This window comes from Suillus subalutaceus (assembly GCF_016647625.1).
Source record: "Suillus subalutaceus strain FC151 chromosome Unknown DFJ58scaffold_32, whole genome shotgun sequence".
In the NCBI taxonomy this organism is placed as follows: domain Eukaryota; kingdom Fungi; phylum Basidiomycota; class Agaricomycetes; order Boletales; family Suillaceae; genus Suillus; species Suillus subalutaceus.
In genome coordinates this window covers 314,778-337,205 of record NW_024540281.1, presented here as the reverse complement: position 1 = coordinate 337,205, position 22,428 = coordinate 314,778, and the positions used below count along the sequence as shown (strand labels likewise).

General features: G+C 49.6%; 3 protein-coding genes across 3 annotated transcripts; all 3 read left to right on the top strand.

Annotated features, from left to right (window-relative positions):
* Positions 1-8,336: 8,336 nt before the first annotated feature.
* DFJ58DRAFT_779361 (uncharacterized protein) lies at positions 8,337-8,607 on the top strand. The gene has a single exon (XM_041389687.1). The coding sequence runs from the start codon at positions 8,433-8,435 to the stop codon at positions 8,589-8,591; it is 159 nt and encodes a 52-aa protein (XP_041245746.1). The 5' UTR covers positions 8,337-8,432; the 3' UTR covers positions 8,592-8,607.
* Positions 8,608-12,738: 4,131 nt separating this feature from the next.
* DFJ58DRAFT_779338 (uncharacterized protein) lies at positions 12,739-13,014 on the top strand (the record flags this gene model as incomplete). Its single annotated transcript, XM_041389686.1, has 1 exon — positions 12,739-13,014. A coding segment is annotated over exon 1 (154 nt), but the record flags the coding sequence as incomplete, so codon positions are not given.
* A 3,208-nt stretch (positions 13,015-16,222) lies between these two features.
* On the top strand, positions 16,223-19,570 carry DFJ58DRAFT_779329 (actin interacting protein 3-domain-containing protein). The gene is made up of 5 exons (XM_041389685.1): positions 16,223-16,317; positions 16,359-16,491; positions 16,539-16,717; positions 16,961-18,189; positions 18,240-19,570. The coding sequence occupies exons 2-5, from the start codon at positions 16,366-16,368 to the stop codon at positions 19,478-19,480; spliced, it is 2,775 nt and encodes a 924-aa protein (XP_041245744.1). The 5' UTR covers positions 16,223-16,317; positions 16,359-16,365; the 3' UTR covers positions 19,481-19,570.
* Positions 19,571-22,428: the final 2,858 nt, after the last annotated feature.

Sequence of the window (22,428 nt, the reverse complement as noted above, 5' to 3'; positions counted from 1 at the left end):
ATTATCGGCTGTCCGAAGGCTGATACTCTCGCGTGTCGTGTCGTGCAAGTAAGTATCATCCACGCTTGGCTATCGACACTCATCTTTGCAACTCGTACAATAGGCATATCTACGTGTTCAACTTGGACTCAAGGCCTCGAATGACGCACATCATGACGAAGCCGCTGACCAGTTCACTGCCGCTATCGACTCCGACGCTTTCTCATGGAAATCACCCATTCATGTTATCTACGAGGACTTGGTGGTGGTATGTTAATACACATCCTGCTTTTCATAACTGAGTCCCTAGTCCAGCTCTTCGACTGGGATCTCAAATCTTTGTGCTTGACTGCACACCAGAACCGGTGCGATGCACTCCTTCTGGCTGGTAAACTTCAAGATGCCATGAAATCATACCGAGACATGATGAACAATATTGACGAAACAACGAAGGGCAGCTGCCTTGAATGGTCCAACGGCAAGTCTGGAGTTCGTAATATCGCGCAGGCTACAATCCTCACCCACATCTCACTCAGCTTTCGTGGAAAAATGCAGCGCGCTCTTTCTTACCAGCGGAGATGCTGCCCTCGCTGCAAGCGATTACGACGGGGCTATTGATTCGTACTCGGCAACAATTTACCTAACTTCTCCACCCGACGCTGTCTTTGCAAATCGTAGTAAGGCAAAGTTGGGGAAAAGGCTTTGGATGGAAGCACTTCTCGATGCGCAGAAGGTGTGATGGCATCTACGTTCTCATAGTCCATGTTGACTTCGGCGACGCATAGGTCACCCAACTCAATCCTTCATCCCACGTTGGATACCAGTTGACACATGCAGCGCTGCATGGCGCGCAACGTTACGACGAAGCAATCGAAGCCTTCACAATCATGTTGTCCAAGTTGGACGATGCTCCCGAAGCGCAGATCCGAGGTAAGCCATGGAACACTTCTGCATCGTCTCGAAATGCCTGTCTCGTTCTACAGAGTTGCGCCAGGAGTATCTCAGTCCATCCGACGCAGAAGACGTTATTCAAAGAGCAGTCTGGATTGAACTCGAAAATGCCCCACTTCGCCTACTTCACACCTCCACGGGACTTTTGTGTGATCGAGCGGCACAGATAAACTCCTTCAAAATGAGTCAAGAGTACAGGGAGCTTTTGTCATTGACGACGAAGCATTCAGACCTCCACATGAAGCGCATCAGAGACGTAGTGGCGACGTACTTCCGCTGCGTCTTACTATCGCATAGGTGGGAAGAGACGGAAGCGCTGCTACACGACATCCAAGATCAAGTCGTGTACGAGTTGAATGAAATTGGCGGCATCGGGAAATTGCAGTCGTTCTGCAAAATTGCTCGTGATGCTGGGTATTGCTGGGCATGGATGGACACATGCTGCATCGACAAGAAGAGCAATGCCGAGCTTCAAGAATCGGTCAATTCCATGTTCGTCTGGTACCGCCACTCAGCGCTTACCATCGTCTACCTATGCGATGTTTCTCCTTCATCCCGGCCCGGTGCACTGGTGAAGAGTGTATGGAACAAGCGAGGATGGACCTTTCAAGAATTCGTCGCTCCGAAAGTTGTTATATTTTATCAAAAAGATTGGTCCTTATATCTCGGCGATCGCTCTCCCAACCACAAAGAGTCCCCTGCAATCATGAAGGAGTTGGAGGATGCGACAGGCATAGATGCACAGACCCTGATCTCCTTTCGTCCAGGGATGAACGACGCACGACGGAGACTTCAATGGGCATCATCACGTGTCACTACATTGCAAGAAGACATTGCGTACTCGTTGTTTGGTATCTTCGATGTCCACTTACCTGTAATCTATGGCGAGAAGAAGCAACACGCGCTAGGGCGGCTCTTGCAGGAGATAGTGGCTCGGTCGGGCGACATCACTGTCCTCGACTGGATCGGTCAACCTTCCGAGTTCAATAGCTGTATTCCAGCCCATATCACCTCTTACACCATTCCTCCACGCACCCTTCCATGTTTGTCCGAAGATCGTATTCACACACAGGTCTCTTCGCTGCGACAAACCATGCCTACAGATCTGGCATTGAAATTTTATGATCAGCTTGCACAGTTGAGAGCTCCTCGCTTTGCAAACTGCAGACTTCATCTGCCTTGCGTTTCATTCCGTGTCACGGAAGTCAGACGGAAGTGCGGTCTTGACAAGGAGACTGCCACCACGTATGGAATCAAGGCAGACGGGCTTCACGACCTGCTGATCACCACTGAAGATACCCTAATTCAGTTCTCGCAGGCAAGGCCCATTCGGCAGACGTTCTTACTTGTCCGCCCATGGGATCGGCATCTCCTTGGGGTACCTGACTTTGCAGGGCAGGCTGATTTCACAGATGATACAGAGAGCATAGGAGATTGGACCGAGCCCGGATCCCCCATGGACGACTCCCAGATGGACGACACTGACAAGTTACCCTGCGATTTGCCTGTTGAAGAGGAGCGTAGCTCACGAGCGTTGCGGTTGATGGTTCAGCTCGGACAGCCTTTTGACGCATTTTTGCTAGCGCAGCAGCGTATCGGAGAATATAAGAGGATGGCGTCGGACCATAACATTGTTGCCCAAGTCAAAGACATTGCTTTCATTGATAATATGGACATAGATACCGTAGAAATACTCTAGCTGTATTTTAAGGCCAGGCATCTCCGACCGGTATTCGTTTGTGCTTTGATGATCAAACCTGCGTTGTCAACATGTAGCTGCATGCGTAGATTCCCCGCACCCTTCAAAGCAGACATTGAAGGCCCATTCATTAGGTACTACCTTCTCCGTCAGCACCGTCATCCCGGGCCAAATTTCTGCGCAGATTCACGACCACCCCCTAAAGTTTGGCTCATTCAAAGGCCTCTGGATTAAATTTCAACTTCTTCCTGCGGCAATAAGTACTGGCTTCGATCAATCACAGCAAGAACGAATTCTTGTTGGACTTTTCCTAAATGACAGTGCTGGCCAATGGTTCAGACGACCATACAACCAAGCTTAACAGCGGAGTAAGTGGGTACTCCGCAGAGCAGGAGTTTTCATTCGTTGTATTCGAAGTATTTGTGTGGTGCTTATCGGACTGGTCTTTTCGGTCCTTCCTGTTCTTATTCGATAGGCATGACTCTGATGGTACGACCGATAATAGACAAGTTTTCCCAAATCACCGTTGAGAACTGTGCGGGCGACACGACAGCCGGGATAGTTAATATGGAGGTACAACAACAGCTAGACCTACCTTACTGACAGCCTGGGATGTGGTGGATGAGTAACAGAAGTAATAAGCCAGATCGAACTGATAGACACCAAACACTGTTAGTAAATATATCTGGTAAGGCCGTCCCTCCATGCACTGTGGGGCAAAAACACGGATTAAATAGATGTGCTCATCTTCCTCCTCAACGTCTGCCCATAATCTCGTCGCACTCTCATCATACCCTACAATATCCGCACTGATCCCGACAGAAGACAATGGATGCGGAAGCGCGTACATGGCCGGACTGGGAAGGTAGCATCATGCTTGAGCAATACCTCGAGCGTTGTCAGCGTATGGACGAGATGGAAGGATGATTACTTGTTTTACATGTTTATTGATCAGATTTATCTTCAATTGCATGGTGAAGGGTGCTTGCGCCCAGAGATGGCCCCGCGACACTTGATTTTATGTGTGCATGCAGCGTGCGAGATGTAAGAGACCTAGACACGTTGTCGAATGGCAATCATGGTCAGTATGACCCAGAGACAAACGCACAGGCATCATTGCATGTCCTTCCCTGATGGCCCAAACAAAGTGTACGAAGCAACATGCGATGGGATCGCTAGCGTTTACACGCCCGAGGCGAAGCGGATGAAAGATGGAGGTGTGGAATGGAGCTGAATGGGGTAGCATGCAGGATGGAAGCTTATGTCGAGGGGTCGTTCAATCACGAGAACGACATGCGACTGTGGCATTCCGGATCAGTATGGGCGCTCGGCGTACACTGTGGATAGAGGTGGAAGGAAGTTAGATGAGTATCGAGGGGTCGTTGAACTGCGAGAACAACTTGAACATACTTATGACTGTAACATTAAAGGGGTGATAGTGCAGAAAGCTATATACATGTGTTCGAAGGAGTGACACGATGATGTGCTGGAGTAGCTGCTCGACACGTTATTCATACGGTCATGCAGGATATACCATCAGATTTGAATGCTGGGAAGCACCAATTGTCAATTGGATGCGATGGGATACATTCTGCCACTGGAACCTTTGGAAACAAGAGTCGGACGTGTGTATGCACTGGGCCGAGGCGCTGGGAAGGTATACTGACGGCGGATATGACAATAGGATGAATTATGGTGATCGAGACATGCCCGTGGAGGCGAATAGCCTCCGAGTCAAGTGTCCAATGGGCGTCCACTGACACCAAAAGATAAATGCAGTGAATCGTGATGCATATTTCAATCCCTCCAAAGTCCACCTCGAGTCCTCGACCGTGCCCAACGTCAACTTCCAGTAAATGTCGAAGCTCATTCCAATCACTACACCCCTACAAGAGTTCAAAGGTCATGAAGGCTGGGCAAGGGCAGTCGCAGTTTTCCCCGATAAACGGTGGATGGTTACAGGCTCAAACGACAAGACGCTTCGTCTGTGGGACTTGGAAACAGGTGTTGTGTTGAAGAAGATGGAGGGGCATAGCAGGGAGGTGGGAGCATTGGCAGTATCACGAGATGGACAATTGATAGCAAGTGGTGATATTGGAGGAGAGGTCATCGTCTGGCACGGAGAAACTGGCGAATCGCTCACTCAACCTATCAAAGCCCACTCCAGTCATATCCTCTCACTGGACTTTTCTCCTGATGGGACAGCGCTGGCCACTGGTTCATGGGACAAAACGACGAAGCTATGGAATACCCAAACCTGGCAGCTACAAGGAGATCCAATCCAGTGTGGTAGTGAAGTCCGCTGTGTACGGTATTCACCGTCTGGCACACTTGCTATCGCAAACAGTCTTCGATATCCGAATTTACAATCCAGGCACAAGGAAATGTGTCGCATCCTTCAAGGGTCACACAAAATACAACTGGTCACTCGCATGGACGCCCGATGGCACACGCCTTCTCACAGGCGGCGATGATCGCGATCCTACCCTCACGGGCGGCAATAAGGACGATCCTACCATACGTGAATGGGATACAACAACCTGGCAGCAGGTCGGTGATCCCTGGACGGGCCATACTAACTATATCCAAGCCATTGCCGTTCATCCTATGGGCACACTCGTCGCATCAGCATCTTTCGACAACCACGTCCGTCTCTGGCGGCTCTCAGACCGACGAACCATTGCCACCTTCAAGCACACATCTTGGACACAATGTGTCACTTTCTCTGTGGACGGCAAGCACATCCTCAGCGGAGGTAAAGATAAGATGATCTCGAAGTGGGCACCTCAGGATATATATCCAAAGGCATGTTTCCGTCCCTGATTTATATACCATAAATCATGTTTCGTTCAGATCCTAGCCATGACGACCGCCCGCATTGCATGCATTCATGGAGACTTATCTGCCGCCGAAGAACTACTCACCCAAGATATCAACACCGATGCTAACAACCATATTTCCTATGCTCATCGTTCATTCGTCATGGCCCGAAAACACGACTGGGATCACGCCCTTCAGGATGCAATCAGCGTAAGAGTCATCTACCCATCATGGCCCTGTTATAAAGGCTAACTCGACGGTGACATAGTCTATCAGTATTCAGCCCTCATTGACAGGCTATATCTCCAAAGGCATCGCCCTCAGCGGAAATGGCCGCATTCGGGAAGCGAGGGCAGCATTTGATGTTGCATCCATGTACACGGACCAAGATCCACAAACCCTTCATTTTCTGCTCTTGATCAAGGTATGTCACAGTTGCCTCGCGTGCTCTCCGCTTCATTCCGTGTTTCAGGTCATTGCCCTCTTCAATGCAGATAAACACGACGAGGCAAACCTGCTTCTTCAAGAACTCACTACCGGTTGTCCGAATGCCGATACTCTCGCGTGTTGTGTCGTGCAAGTAAGTACCATCCACGCTTGGTCATCAACACTCATCTTTGTAACTCGTACATTAGGCATATCTACGTGTTCAACTCGGACTCAAAGCCTTGGATGACGCGCGTTACGACGAAGCCGCCGACTACTTCACTGCCGCTATTAACTCCGGCGCTTTCTCATGGACATTCATTCATGAAATATACGAGGACTTGGTTGTGGTGCGTTAAGATATGCATACATAACGCCTTTTATAACTGAGCATTTTGTCCAGCTCTTTGGCTGGGACCTGAAGTCCTTGTGGCAACAGGCACACCAGAAACGGTGTGATGCACTCCTTCTGGCAGGTAAACTTCAAGATGCCGTGAAATCATACCGATCCATGATGGACAATATCGACGAAAGAACGAAGGGCAGCTGCCTTGAGTGGTCCAATGGCAAGTCCGAAGTCCGTAATATCGCGCAAGCTACAATCCTCACCTCCCATTTCACTCAGCTTTCACGAAAAAATGCAGCGCATCCTTTCTTACCAGCGGAGATGCCGCCCTCGTTGTAAGCGATTTTGACAGGGCTATTGACCTACACTCAGCGGCGATCGACCTGGACTCTACATCCGATACCGGCTTTGCAGATCGTAGTAAGGCAAAGTTGGGGAAAAGGTTGTGGATGGAAGCACTTCTCGATGCGCAGGAGGTGCGACGGCACCTACTCAGCCCACGTCGTAACTAATAGCTAACTTTGGCAATACACAGGTCATCCAACTCAACCCTTCGTCTCATATTGGGTACAAGTTGAAGCATGCAGCTTGTCATGGCGCACAACGCTATGATGAAGCAATTGAAGCCTTCCGAATCATGCTTTCAAAATTGGAAGATGCTCCCGACATCGAGACACGAAGTAAGCGCCAATAACTCATACGTCAACATGTTTTAACTACTGATTTCTGTAGAGTTGCGCCAGCAGTATCTCAGACCATCCAAAGTGGACCGTGCTATTCGAAAGGTCATTGATGCTCAACTTGACAATGCTCCGCTGCGTGTACTCGACACTGCCACCGGTCTGTTATGCGATCAAGAGACGCAAATACGCACCTTCAAATCGAGCATTGAGTACAAGGAGCTTGTATCATCAACAATCACGCATCCAGACTTCCGAATGAAGCACATCAAAGAAGTGGTAATGACGTACTTCCAATATGTCATGCTATCGCACAGATGGGAAGGCAAGGAGCCGCTGCTGCAGGATATCCAGGGAAAGGTCGTCTACGACTTGGATCCGATTGGCGGCATCACAAAATTGCAGTCCTTCTGCAAAACTGCTCGTGATGCGGGATATCGCTGGGCATGGAGCGATACATGCTGCATCGATAAGAGCAACGATGCTGAGCTCCAAGCATCAATCAAGTCCATGTTCGTCTGGTATCATCACTCCGCGCTCACAGTCGTATATCTCTCGGATGTTCCGCCTTCGTCAAAGTCTGGCGCACTGACAAAAAGCGCTTGGAACACACGCGGATGGACGGTTCAAGAATTCCTCGCTCCCAAAGTCATTTTGTTCTATCAGAATGATTGGACTCTTTATCTTGACGATCGCACTCCCAACCACAAGGATTCCGTCGCGATCATGCAGGAGTTGGAGTATGCGACGGGGATAGATCGCCAAGCCGTTGTGAACTTCCGTCCCGGGATGAGAGGCGCCCGAGAGAAACTTCAGTGGGCGTCGACACGTATTACCACATGCGAAGAAGACATCGCATACTCGTTATTCGGCGTCTTTGACGTCCGCCTACGTGTTGATTTTGGCGAAAAGATGCAGAATGCGCTCGGGCGGCTCCTGCAGGAAATCGTGGCTCAGTCGGGCGATATTACTGCCCTGGATTGGGTCGGAAAGTCATCAGAGTTCAATAGCTGTCTACCAGCCGACATCACTTTATACGAAGCTCCACCATGCAAGCTGCCATCTCTATCCGAAGATGAGATTCAGTCATCTATCTCATCGCTGCGAGGTGTTGTGACTTTAGAGTCAGCTTCGAAATTGTATCAGACACTCGACTACCTGAGCGCTCCCCGTTTTGCGCACCGTCGGTTGCATCTGCCTTGCATTGTATTCCCAGTCACAGAAACCAGGCGGAAGCCAGGTCGAGACCAGGACACACATTCGTATGAACTCCAATCAGACGGCCTTCATAACCTGCAGATCACCACAGCAGATAAATTGATCCCATTCTCCCCTGCAAGGCCGCCGCCCCGCCTGGCAGACGATCTTGCTTGTCCGTCCATGGAGTCGCGATCTCCTTGAGCTGCATGACCCTGCAGACGATATGCAGAGCGTGGAAGACTGGTCTGTTTCTGGAACTCCGTTACACGATTCACCCGCTGCACAAAACGAGCCGGTTTCTTCGGATTGTCACTCGCGAGCATTGCGATTGATGGTTCGCCTTGGACAGCCTTTTAGTGCATTTTTGCTAGCGCGGCAGCGCGACGGAGAATTCAAGAGGATGGCGTCGGATCATGATATCATTGCACAGGTTAAAGACATGATTTCTGTTGACAACATGATGGACATTAGGACACTAGAGATACTGTAGCTGTATGGAGTTGTTTAATACAGGATATATAGTCAGATTCGAGTGCTGGGATATATTCTAGAAGCTTTGAAGACAGGAGTCGGACGCATGTATGCACTACAGAGGTGCTGGGAGGGTATACTGTCGAAGACGGCAGGTATGACAATAGGGTGCATTCTCATAATGGTGATTGAGGCGTGGAAGTCTCGTGCCTGGGCGTCTATGGAAACGAAGCAAGTCGAGGCAGTGAAGCAGGATGAACTTACACACAATACACGCACCTCTGCAGCCTAGAGCAAGACACCCGCAATTCCTCCAAAGTCCATCTCGACCGCGCCCAACGCCATCAACCTCCAGTAAGATGTCGGAGCTCATTCCAATCACTACACCCCTGCGACAGTTCAAAGGTCATGGAGGCTGGATAAAGGCCGTCGCAGTTTTCCCTGATAAACGACGGATGATTACTGCCTCGGACAAGACGGTTCGTCTGTGGGACTTGAAGACAGGTGTTGTGTTGAAGAAGAAGAAGGGGCATAACAGCGTGGTGCAAGCATTGGCAGTATCACGAGATGGGCTGATAGCAAGTGGTGGTTGGAACGGAGGGATGATCGTCTGGCACGGAGAAACCGGGGAATTACTCACGCAATGTTTCAATGCTCACTCCAGTTGGATCTACTCGCTGGATTTTTCTCCCGATGGAACAGTGCTAGCCACAGCTGGTTCACGTGGCGGGACGACGAAGCTGTGGAATACCAAAACCGGGAAGCAACAAGGAGATCCGATCAAATTTGGTAGTGACGTCAACTGCGTACGGTATTCGCCATCTGGAAAACTTCTTGCCATCGCAACAAATTCAAATATCGAAATTTATAATTCAGCCACAAGGAAACGCGTCGCATCCTTCAAGGCTCACACATCACGAAACTTGTCACTTGTGTGGACGCCCGATGGCACACGCCTTCTCACAGCCGGTGATCTTTTCGACCCTACCATACGCGAATGGGATACAACAACCTGGCAGCAGGTCGGTGATCCCTGGATGGGCCACCCTCACTATATCAATGTCATTGCCGTTAATCCTGCTGGCACACTTGTGGCATCCGCATCTGGTGACCAACATATCCGTCTCTGGCAGCTCTCAGATCGACGAACCATTGCCATATTCCAGCACTCATCTGCGGCGTTATGCGTCACTTTCTCCGTAGATGGCAAGCACATCCTCAGCGGAGGTAAAGATAGGATGATCTCGGAGTGGGCAGTACATCAGCCAAAGGCATGTTACCGTTTCTGACCCATATACCATAAATCGAACATGTTTCGTGCAGATCCTAGCCATCACGACAGCCCGCAATGCATGCATAGATGGAGATTTATCTGCCGCCGAAGAACTACTCACCCAAGATATCAACACCGATGTCAACAACTATACTTCTTACGCCCATCGCTCATTCGTGATGGCGCGACAACACGACTGGGACCGCGCCCTTCAGGATGCAATCAAAGTGAGATTCACTGACCCATCATAGCCCCATTATGAAATGCTAACTCGACGGTGAGATAGTCGATCAAGATTCAGCCCTCATTGACAGGCTATATCTCCAAGGGCATTGCCCTCTGCGGAACACGCCACATTCGGGACGCGAGGGCAGCATTCGATGTTGCGTCCATGTACACAGACCAAGATCCACAAACCATCCATTTCCTGCTCTTGATCAAGGTATGCTACATTTGCCTCGCATGCCCTCCGCTTCATCCGGCACTTCAGGCCATCGCCTTCTTCAATGCAGATGAACACGACGAGGCAAACCTGCTCCTCAAAGAACTCATTATCGGCTGTCCGAAGGCTGATACTCTCGCGTGTCGTGTCGTGCAAGTAAGTATCATCCACGCTTGGCTATCGACACTCATCTTTGCAACTCGTACAATAGGCATATCTACGTGTTCAACTTGGACTCAAAGCCATAGGTGGTGAGCGTCACGATGAAGCCGCCGATCACTTCACTGCCGCTATCAACTCCGGCGCTTTCTCGTCGAAATTCACTCATGAAATATACGAAGACTTGATTGTGGTGCGTCAAGATGATGCATACATAATGTTTTTCATAACCGAGTGTCTTATCCAGTTCTTTGGCTGGGACCTGAGGTCCTTGTGGCAAAGGGCACTCCAGAAACGGTGTGATGCACTCCTTCGGGCAGGTAAGCTTCAAGATGCCGTGAAATCATACCGATACATGATGGTCAATATCGATGAAACAACGAAGGCCAGCTGCCTTGAATGGTCCAACGGCAAGTCTGGAGTTCGTGATGTCGCGCAGGCTACGATCCTCACCTACATTTCACTCAGCTTTCACAGAAGAATGCAGCGCGCTCTTTCTTGCCAATGGAGATACCGCTCTCACTGCAAGAAATTATGACAGGGCCATTGACTTATACTCGGCGGCGATTAACTTAACTTCTGCATCCGATGTTGTCTTTGCAAATCGTAGTAAGGCAAAATTGGGGAAAAGGCTGTGGATGGAAGCACTTCTCGATGCGCAGAAGGTGCGATGGCATTAGTGGTTTCTTAACCTATATTCATTGTGGTGATACACAGGTCATCCAACTCAACCCTTCGTCTCATATTGGATACAAGTTGAAGCATGCAGCTTGCCATGGCGCACGACGCTATGACGAAGCAATCCAGGCCTTCCGAATCATGCTTTCAAAATTGGAAGATGCTCCCGACACCGAGACGCGAAGTAAGCCCTAATAGCTCGTACGTCAACATGTTTTGACTATTTCTGTAGAGTTGCGCCAGCAGTATCTCAGACCATCCGAAGTGGACCGAGTTATTCGAAAAGTCATTGATGTTCAACTTGACAACGCTCCACTACGCGTACTCGACACCACCGCCGGTCTCTTATGCGATCGAGAGGCGCAGATACGCACCTTCAAAACGAGCATAGAGTATAGAGAGCTTGTGTCATCAACAATCACGCATCGAGTAATCGAACTGAAGCGTGTCGAAGAAGTAGTGATGACGTACTTCCAATATGCCATGCTATCGCACAGGTGGGAAGGCAAGGAGCCGCTGCTGCAGGATATTCAGGGCAAGGTCGTCTATAAGTTGGATCCGGTTGGCGGCATCACGAAGTTGCAGTCCTTCTGCAAAACTGCTCGTGATTTAGGGTATCGCTGGGCATGGAGCGATACATGCTGCATCGATAAGAGCAATGATGCTGAACTACAAGCATCGGTCAAGTCCATGTTCATCTGGTATCATCACTCCGCGCTCACAGTCGTATATCTCTCGGATGTTCCGCCTTCGTCAAAACCTGGCGCACTGGCAAAGAGTGCTTGGAACACACGCGGATGGACGGTCCAAGAATTCCTCGCTCCCAACATCATTCTATTTTATCAGAACGATTGGACTCCTTATCTCAATGATCGCACTCTAAACCACAAGGATTCTGTTGCGATCATGCAGGAGTTGGAGTATGCGACGGGCATAGATCGACGAACCGTCGTGAACTTCCGTCCCGAGATGAGAGGGGCCCGAGAGAAACTTCAGTGGGCGTCGACACGTATCACCACGTTGCAAGAAGATATCGCATACTCGTTATCTGGGATATTTGGTATCCGCCTACGTGTTGATTATGGCGAGAGGAAGCAGAACGCACTCGGGCGGCTCCTGCAGGAGATTATAGCTCAGTCGGGCGATATTACTGCCCTGGACTGGGTCGGAAAATCATCAGAGTTCAATAGCTGTCTTCCAGCCGACATCACTTCATACGAAGCTCCACCATGCAAGCTGCCATCTCTATCCGAAAATGAGATTCAGTCATCGGTCTCCTGGCTGCGAGTTGTTGTGGCTCTAGAGTCGGCTTCGAAATTGTATCGGACGCTCGACTACCTGAGCGCTCCCCGTTTCGCGCACCGCCGGTTGCATCTGCCTTGCATCATATTCCCTGTCACAGAAGCCAGACGGAGACCAGGTGGAGACCAGGACACATATATGTATGAACTCAAGTCAGATGGACTTGATGACCTGCAGATCACCACGGAAGACAAGTTGATCCCGTTCTCCTCTGCGAGGCCGCCGCCCGCCTGGCAGACGATCTTGCTTATCCGTCCATGGAGTCGCGATCTCCTCGAGTTGCATGACCCTGCAGACGATATGCAGAGCGTGGAAGATTGGTCTGTGTCTGGAACTCCGTTGCACGATTCACCCGCTGCACAAAACGAGCCGGTTTCTTCGGATTCTCACTCGCGAGCATTGCGTTTGATGGTTCGCCTTGGACAGCCTTTTAGTGCATTTTTGCTAGCGCGGCAGCGTGACGGAGAATTCAAGAGGATCGCGTCGGATCATGATATCATTGCAAGGGTTAAAGACACGACTTCTGTTGACAACATGATGGACATCAGGACACTAGAGATAATGTAGCTGTAGGGAGTTGTTTTTAAAAATCTACGAGCGATTTTGGTTTGTACCTTGACGATCAAACCTGTATAATACTATCATATATGCATACACAGATACCGACTCGAAAGCAGCTGTCGTTAACTTGATGATTCGTCTACGTGAAAACTTGGAAGTGGTGAAGGATGGCATGAGCCAGGCGAACATGGTAAAGGCATTTTCTCCAGATCCCTTCGGCATATTGGTTGCTAGGAAGAAGCACACAAGGTCGACATAGTTATGCAGCATTGACATTGTCAGAACTTACTCGGAATCCACTTATTTCATCGTCAAATCCTGACGCGATCATGACCGTACGAATCTGTTTGAACTTTGAAGCGACTCTTCAACGCGGCTTCAATCTAAATCTACAACTGTCAGTCGCAGTTTTCTTGAACACAAGAATACACGCTTAATATACTACACACAATCCGTGAGTTCGTAGAACTGGATGATGAGACGCTGCCTACTACCCGCTCGATCTGATCGTTGCACAATCCGCGATCTCAGTATCTCCCTGCAAAGGTATCAGTCGAAAACATGTTGCCCATTGTGGAACTTCTATACACTCGGACTGTCAAAGCACCTGGAGAGTGATGGGTGCTGCCATCGATTGGCCATCGGTCAATCGTTTTTTTCCAAGACAGAATTGCGCCTAGCAAAATGCGAGGTCCAAGTTGGATATGATCATTCACGCTACATAGCCTGGAGAAGAAGTCCACACGTTGCAGACCGCAAACATGGAGGCGACCCTGTCGATGTTGAAGTTTTGAGTCACTGCTGGAAGGTTCAAATGACGTTAGCGAGGCTGAGGACTGAGTCTCAGAGATAGTCCTCACTCTCCTCGAGAAATATTGAGTGATCTGTTCAGTACTGTGTAGTCTTATTATACATCGAAGACCATCGAGCCCCTCGGTAAGCTCACTGTATGGCGAACGGCTCACACTCGAGGCTGCAAATGAGCTCATCACAATATTACTCGAACACAGCTGTAGACGTCAGATGTGTATTTGGACGATAAGATGGCTTGGTGCGGGCCCCATCGTGTCGTCCTCATAAGTATGGATCAAATCTTATTCACTAAGGAGACGGTACATGACGTTCGAGAATAATCATAGGTCGATCAAAATCGATCACGTAGCGCCGGGCACATGGTAATCGGGATGGGAAAAAAAGAACTGAGGTGAAACTCACTTGGTCTGTCGGCGATCGAGGTATAGGGACTGTTGGTTCTATGATATATGGTGTTCTCAAATACCCGCGATGACGATCCTTTGAACGCAGGGTTCGCTGAGGTTAGCGACCATATTGCACTAGTACTTCTGTGGTACGTGATTTCAATGATGATGGACTTGGGAGGGGATCGGCGAATGAGAGAACTGAAACCAGTTGGGCCGGGAGTGGGCGAAGCTCAGGGCAGATATGAATCATGAGCAGAACACTGGAAACAAAGCGCTCCTCCGTGACAGAATTGGTGACAGCTCTGAGATGCCAGAAGGGAGAACTTCAGCTGCGTCTGGTGCACAAGCAGACCTTCAGAGTTGGTAGGATGAAGGGGTGATACTGCATTAAGCTATATGGATGTGTTCAAAGGAGTGACATGGTGATTATGGCTGGAGTAGCTGCTCGACACGAAAAACAATGATATGCATGCACTCATGCAAGATAGATAGCCAGATTCGAGTGCTGGGATTCATTCTGGAAGCTTTAAAGACAAGAGTGGGATACATGTATGCATTGTAGAGGTGCTGGGACGGTATACTGTCAAGGACGGCGGGTATGGGATACATTCTTGCTGCAACGGTGGTAGAAATGTGGAGGCGAACAGCCTCGTGTCCTGAGCGTCTATTGAAATGGGGTAGGTTAACAGGGAAGCAGCATAAAATGTACAATACACGTAGCTCTGCAGCTTAGAGAAATACGCCCAAAATCCCTCCAAAGTCCACCTCGACCGCGCCCAACGCCATCAACGTCCAGTGAAATGTCGGAGTTCATTCCAATCACTACACCCCTGCGAGAGTTCAAAGGCCATGAAGAAGGCATAAATACAATCGCGGTTTTCCCCGATAAACGACGGATGGTTACAGGCTCAGAGAACAAGACACTTCGTCTGTGGGACTTGAAGATAGGATTGTGTAGAAGAAGATGGAAGGGCATCGCAGTGAGGTGTGGGGATTGGCTGTATCACAAGATGGGCAGTTGATAGCAAGCGGTGATAGAGACGGAGAGGTCATCGTCTGGCACGGAGAAACTGGCGAATCACTCACCCAACCCATTGAAGGTACCTCACTGAATTTTTCTCTGATGGGACAGTGCTGGCCACTGGTTCAAAGGATGGAATGACACCAAAACGTGGGAGCAACAAGGAGATCCAATTGAATATGGTACTAGTAGTGAAATCGACTGCGTTCGGTAGACGGGGCATCTCAGGTTTAAATTTGACGAACGGTTCTGGATATACGAAGTCGAACGAGATCCTCAATAGCTATAGGATCCTAGCTGGACCAGGGGTGCCATTGTTGGGCAAAGGGGATGTAAGTACGATGTAATCTATAATTAGAAACGCTATTATGGCCTGGGCGCCTTTAAGCATCCGATCAGTGCTTACTAATCGAGGAGCGACCCAATAAGGGACGCGTGGCTGTACTAGCGTCTTGTCTTTCGACTACTTCGTCGTTTGCCCACTCGCCGTTCGTTCTCACCCACCCACCACTGTGCCCTGTTTTTGTGTCTTGGTAGTTTTTGGGTTGCGTCGTGCACCTGCAATTTCTTAACTACCTCACACCGTGGGCTTGGTTTTGTGCACTGTCGTTCGGTGTTTTCTCTCTTGGACTTTGTTCGAAACGTCTCGTATGCATTTGTGCGGAAGACTACGTGTCACGTGACCTGCTCAGGCTACTGTCTCTTGAGCATAGAGTTACAGTACAAACGTTTCGAAATCCTGACCTCCATATGAAACCCCTGGCAGTTGTTCTCACTGGGCTAAAGCCGACTGACATAACCGCCTCCCCCAACTGGTGAAAGACGTATCAAGTCTGTCTAAGCGCTTAATAGCATCTAGCCTGCTGTTCCAGATTCCAGGACGACCTATTCAAGTGTCGAGATTGCTAAGCGCGCAAAATAATCAGAAACGCTTACTATAGCGGTTTTCATTATTTTGCGCTCTTGGTCCTTATTTCAGTCGAACGAAGCAAGTTACTAGTAAGCACTGCATTTGATCATTGATGGTGACTGAGTGGCTTAATTTGGAAATATATTCTCATGGCAGAAATGGGTAGCGAAAGACTGCGCTCACCTGAATACTCCTGGGCCCTGGCTGCTTAGCACAAAGCGCCTACCTGCGCACTGACCTCCTAAATGTCCTCAGCGAGGCCGCCGCCGCCGCTCTACACAGGGCGTAGCTCACGGCGTGACCACCAGTCAGTAGCTTCTGCTCATTCTTCAAGTTCATCCTCTTCACGTAGCAGTCGTTCGCACGCACATGTGAGTGCACTTGTCTGCCATGTAATAACTGTCTTACCAGGTTGTAGCCCGCAGTCGAGTCTGCCGTCACACGTCTTCTCGTGGCTATCAAACAGCTTCTTGAGTCTCTCACCCAATGGAGCACCGGCAAAATGGGCAAGATCCAGGTGAGCGACGTATACGTCCGCCTCGGGGATGACTTCAACGCGGCTGTGACTGCGTTTTCTGCATATAATATCGATATGTCGTGCGTGCCGTTGCCTGCAGGTATACATACCCTCAACTGCTAAGTATAACCCAACAGAGACCTAATGTCCGTGCCTGAAGACCTACGGGAGGTCCTCGAACCCTGCCTAGCAGAGGAGGCCACGCCAGACAACCTGGACGTGTATCTACCCACAGTGCGCAAGATTGTCACCGATCTCCTTCAGGGTCTCCGCGGCAAGCAGTCTATGTACCGTCGAATCGTATCAGAGCACCAGAGCCGACATCGCTCATCAAAGTCTGACAAAGCTTCGCGGCGTGATGACGATTTGAGACATCGGTCGCAGCTATCGCGTACCATATTGGAGGAGGAGGGGGAGGGGGAGAGGGACAGCACGACAAAACAGTCAGTAAGATCGTCAGCAAGACGACAAGACCCGAGGATGCAGACACCTCCGCTAGCATCCCCGCCACCCATATTCCGCGAACCTGACGATGAAACGCCGCCTAATGAAAAGATGATCACGAACAGTATCAATGGGCATACCAGTGGAGGCTCAGCACAGCCTCAAGCTCGACAATCGCAGAACACGTACAAGTCCGATGGTGACGCGCGTTCGCGCGACTCATCAGAGACCTTGGTCGCACCTTCCGTAGCAGCAACTCCACATCATGCTCCACCCAGCGAGTCAGACAAAAATTTACCGCAAACGCCTCAGAGTACTCCCGTGCCTGCCTCCGTCAAGCGCTATTCGCTCGTCGATAGACCAGTTTCCTTGTCACCTCTGTCACTCCCTGCAGTGCTGATAGATGAAGCTCCTTTCACTCCTGTCGAAATCTCCTCGCCACAAACTCATCTTATTGATAATCTGCAAGCACCTGCAGTCGCCAGCTCCCTGGCCACATTGAAGAAAAGCGACGTGCTCGAGCGGCGTGCGTCGAGGCGCTTTTCGACGTACAATATCACGAAAATGACAGGCTCACGGGAGCTGTCAGGTAACCGGCGGACAATAGCAGCAGGGCCATTGCTGACGCCAGGGGACTTAGCGGTTCTAACGGAAGTGGATGAACCGGACGTTCAGCGTACTGGCAGCACACGATCTAACAGAACGATCGCGCGAATACCCTCGCCCATAGCCGAGGCGGAGGCAGCCCCTCCTGTTCCTCCACTGCATCCACTAACAGAACCCGCGCGCTTCCAACGAGCTCGTGCGCTGCCTGAAGCGGACAACGTGACAGACAAGCCAACGATCTTTGAAGAAACACCTGGATCTATTTCGCCGATCACGTTCTCAGTTTTCTTACAAGTCGGGCGAGAAGTCAAGAAGGTCACCATCGAACCTGGTCTGTCCTTTTCGTCGTTGCGGATGTTATTCGTGGACAAGTTCTCGTATAATCCGGGTCTGGAGAATTTCCCTGCGATATACATACGCGACCCCTCTAGCGGCGTGCAGTGTGAGCTGGAGGACATCAAGGAGGTGAAGGAGAAATGCTTACTATCTCTCAACATCGAACGTGAGTGTGGTCTCATTCCCTATGCTTTCAGTCTGATCTATTATATTCAGCGCTCGATCAAATCAAACAACACATCGACTCCCAGATATCAACGTTGTCTAATGATCTCAAAGAACTTCACACCGCAATTTTAAACGACCGTCGATCGTCCCACGTGAATCCTATCATTGCCCATGACTTCGTCGAGAGCACACCTAGGGCAGATCGACCATCCGAAAGGCAACTACATAATGTCGCACGTAGGCTATCACGCATTGTGGGTGACGCCAGTTCGAGCGGCAGTCCATTCATGTTGCCTCAGATGACTGGACAGTCTCTTCAACTACAGCCGCAAACGACGGGGGCCTCGATAATGTCCGAGTACTCCAATCGAGTGGTAGATGATTTGAAGACGCAATTCGACGAGGTACAGAACCTGCGACGTGATCTAGGAATCATGAGGCAGTTGTACACGGAGTTCATGAAGTCGACAAAGGATTCATTGGGCGCTTTGCGGACACAGACACAGTCCGTGAAGCAGTTAGCCTCTATCAAAGTTGGCGGTGCACGGGGCTTCATAGATCAGGGGAAGACGAAGTTGGACTCTCGGAGTCAGAACGTGCTGACGAAGGTAGAGGAGTTGCAGGACACAGTGGAAGCACTGCGAGATGACGTCCTCAAGCGCCATATGACACCCAAGCCTCAACTAGTGAAGCAGATTCAAGAGGACATCGCTTCCACTGCTACGGAGCTGACAAGTCTCAAAGAGCACATCGACACCGTCAGACCTATGTGGAAGAAGACGTGGGAAGAGGAGCTGCAGAACATCGTAGAAGAACAAGGCTTCCTCAGTCATCAAGAAGAATTCTTGACCGATCTCCTCGAGGACCACAAAGCTTCGGCGGACGTCTTTGGGCATGTTGAGAAGGTCATTTCCATCCGCGGCGCCACCCCCGGACGCAATATCAGAGGCCGCGGATTCAGGCCTCTTCCAGCGGACGAGGGGCATACTGGCCTGAGTACTGTTATGATGGAAATTCGGGGCGCTGCGGTTGACCCAGAGCGACGGACAAAAGCAATCGAGGCTAACCAGAAAAATCGGGAACGAGAACTCACGAGCCGGTCTGACGAATTTCAGGAGGAGCTGACAGGATTTGTGGGTGGCAAGAAATTGCGAATGACAGGCGGAGCAGAAGAGGTGGATAGAGTGTGGCAGAGAAGGAATGAGTTGGCGCTAAAAGCGATGTTCAACAACACACCCGTATCCGTTGACAACTTATCAGGTTTCCCGACTTCCCCAAGTCCTGCTTGATGGCTAACATTACTAGATCAGAACTTCGACGCGGACATTTGGTAGTCACTGTCCTTGTGGAACCTGTATTCTATGCTTACTGGGACTTGATTTTCCGTGTTACACTTTGACTACATTAACCATTTGGAGAGTACACTGACATTGCTTTTTTTTTCTGTCATAGTACTTATGTTGATTTATTCGCAGGTGAGTTTTCGGATTTGCCAACTACATCTTCTAATTTCCATCCTAGCGTTACATTTGGATTAGCAGAGAACGAGTGCTATCAATCGCTACAGTCTTAAGACGCGGACGTGGTTGAGCAGGCGCAGGCTACATCAATGCTTCCTACCTCGTTTATATCGGTAAGTTCTCAAAGCAGAATCTGAGGTCACACAAGAAGAGATCGAGGCTGCCTGCCTTGACGCTAATATACTAGATTTTATTCAATCACTTCCAGAGTGAAACCTCAATTCTACGCACACTCGAAGCTCACTGATATTATAACAATAGTGGGTTCAATACCGAAGTCGGTGGCAAGGAATCCCAGCTTTTGGGGGTCAAAAACGTGTGCATCATTCATCGACAGATACTTTTCTTTGTACATTGAAATCACGATCCAGAACATATAGCAATCGCTCGCGCACTGCTTCGGAACCCAAAGGTTCTTCTGCTTGACGAAGCTACATCAGTTCTTGATTCAAACTCAGAGAAGGTCATGCAAGAAGCTCTTGTATGGAAACCAGACAGCCGCGCTCCCTTAGTCAGTGTCACGCGTCCGTAATAGGTAAGAGGACTTGGTGCACCTTCGAGTCAGCAAATTTGTACCAGACCTTGGTTCGGTTTTGAGCAATTTTTTTCCATTATTCTAGGATTCGGAGCATTGTTCAACCCATACTGTAGATTTGCTTCGAGTCTCCATCATTTGATTGATGATTTTCCTATGATGACTCGCGCTCATTCGCTGTCGGTCAGAGCGCTGATAATCGCCACTACTACTAGTATGTGCGTGACCTCCTGCGTGCCCGTCCGTGTACCGAATATTGTAGGTGACTTGCTTTTCATCTTTACATAACTTCGTTTGGTGGCTCCGAGACGTAACTCTGCTGCTGAACTTCTTCATGAGCCTTTGCTCAGTCGAGCAAACGCGCGCGCGATATTCCTCGCGTGCCAAACTCTCCGAGACAGACCAGACTGAATTGCAGTTGTCCTATTGTCTCGCCCCTGTTCCAATTTCCTTACCAATGCTTGTTTTCTTGAGGGGCTTTCTTGCCTTGGCTTTGGTCCCTCCTGTCTTGTTGGTCACAATGGATCAGCCTTGCAGGCGATGCTGTGTCCGTCGTATCTAAGCCTGCTTCGAATGAACGAGTTTCGCGTTGACCTCTCTATTGATATCTCCATCCAGTCGCCCGGGTCTTGCTGCGGTAATCGAAAGTATGTTCCGCCCCACATCAACACAAAACAGGAGCGCACGCAAACTACACATATCAGAATGATATGGCTCGGTCTGCCACTTTCAATTCTCCCACCTTTAGCTTTCGAATCATCCTCGGTCGCTTTGGAAGAGCCAACGACAGAAGAAGTGTTCCTAGTGTTCATCGATGAGACTTCAGCGAGGCTGGGGAGGTTAAATCATCTGCCTGACCGTCAGACTCATTGTCCTTAGCTTGCGTGCATTCTTCTGGCCTCCAGCTCCATCCATGTTTCATTTGGTGGCGAATCCCGACATTTTTGGTTAGTCCGTCGAGAATCCAGGTTGACACGTACACATCTCAGGGATATACCTTGTGTTTCTGAGACGATCCGCACGAGGCGTGAAGGTGAATTCTATTTCATGGACAGACTATCACGTAAAAAGGAGGTTTCGGCACAATGACTGGGCCTAGTTGAGACGGAGCTCTGAGGATCTATACACTGCAAAAATGTTGTCAGGAGGTTTCGAACCGACTGCAAGAGAAACAGATTTTGATTCTGTTGTGGTAACCACTTGGTTCCGTCCAGTTTTGAATGAGGCTCCGATCCATCCATGAGTGAATGTCAAAGCGTGTTCCGATAGAAAAAAACCTTGTCGTGGGCAGGTTTCGAGCTTGCGCAAGTCCGACAGAAACATATTTCGATCTTGTTGTAGGAATCACTTTGGCCAGGCGAAGTTGAAATGAACCCGCGAGGAAATGTCGATCAGTGAATCTTCAAGGCGTATTCTGAAACAAAAAAACCTCGTCGGCAAGTGTTGAACCTGCACTGGTACAGCCCAAGAGACAGATTTCGATTCTGTGATAGTGACCACTTTGGCCAAGGCAAAGTTGAGATGGACCTCTGAGGAACTGTCCATCAGTGAATCTTCAAGGCATGTTGGGATAGAAAAAACCTCGTCGGCAGGTTTGGAACCTGCACTGGTAGTGTCAGTCTAAGAGACAGATTTCGATTCCGTTGCAGTAACGACTTTGGTCAGGGCGAAGTTGAGATGAGCCTCTGAGGAACTGTCCATCAGTGAATCTTCAAGGCGTGTTCGGTTGGGGAAAAAACTCATTGGCAGGTTTTGAACCTGCACTGGTACAGTCCAAGAGACAGATTTTGATTATGTTGCAGTAACCACTTCAGTCAGGGCGAAGTTGCTCCGAGGAATTGGGCGTGTTCTGATAGAAAAAAAACCCTGTTGTTCGGCAGGTTTCGAACCTGCGTAGTCCAAGAGAAACGGATTTTGATTCCGTTGTGGTCACCACTTTGGCGAGGACGTCCACGTGACAACTTAGAAGCGGGGAAGGATGGGATGAGTCAGGCGTCGGTCCAGTGTCCTCACCAGATAGAGCGACTAGCGGTGGCTCCAAACCTCCATTAAAGGTATCAGAAAAAGTCGATGCACCATATGAAGGCGCATCGGGATTGGCAATATGGACATCAAACGCCATGTAAGATACATCGAATTCAAAGTAGTCGCTTGCGAGAGATTTCAACAATTTGATGTCTCG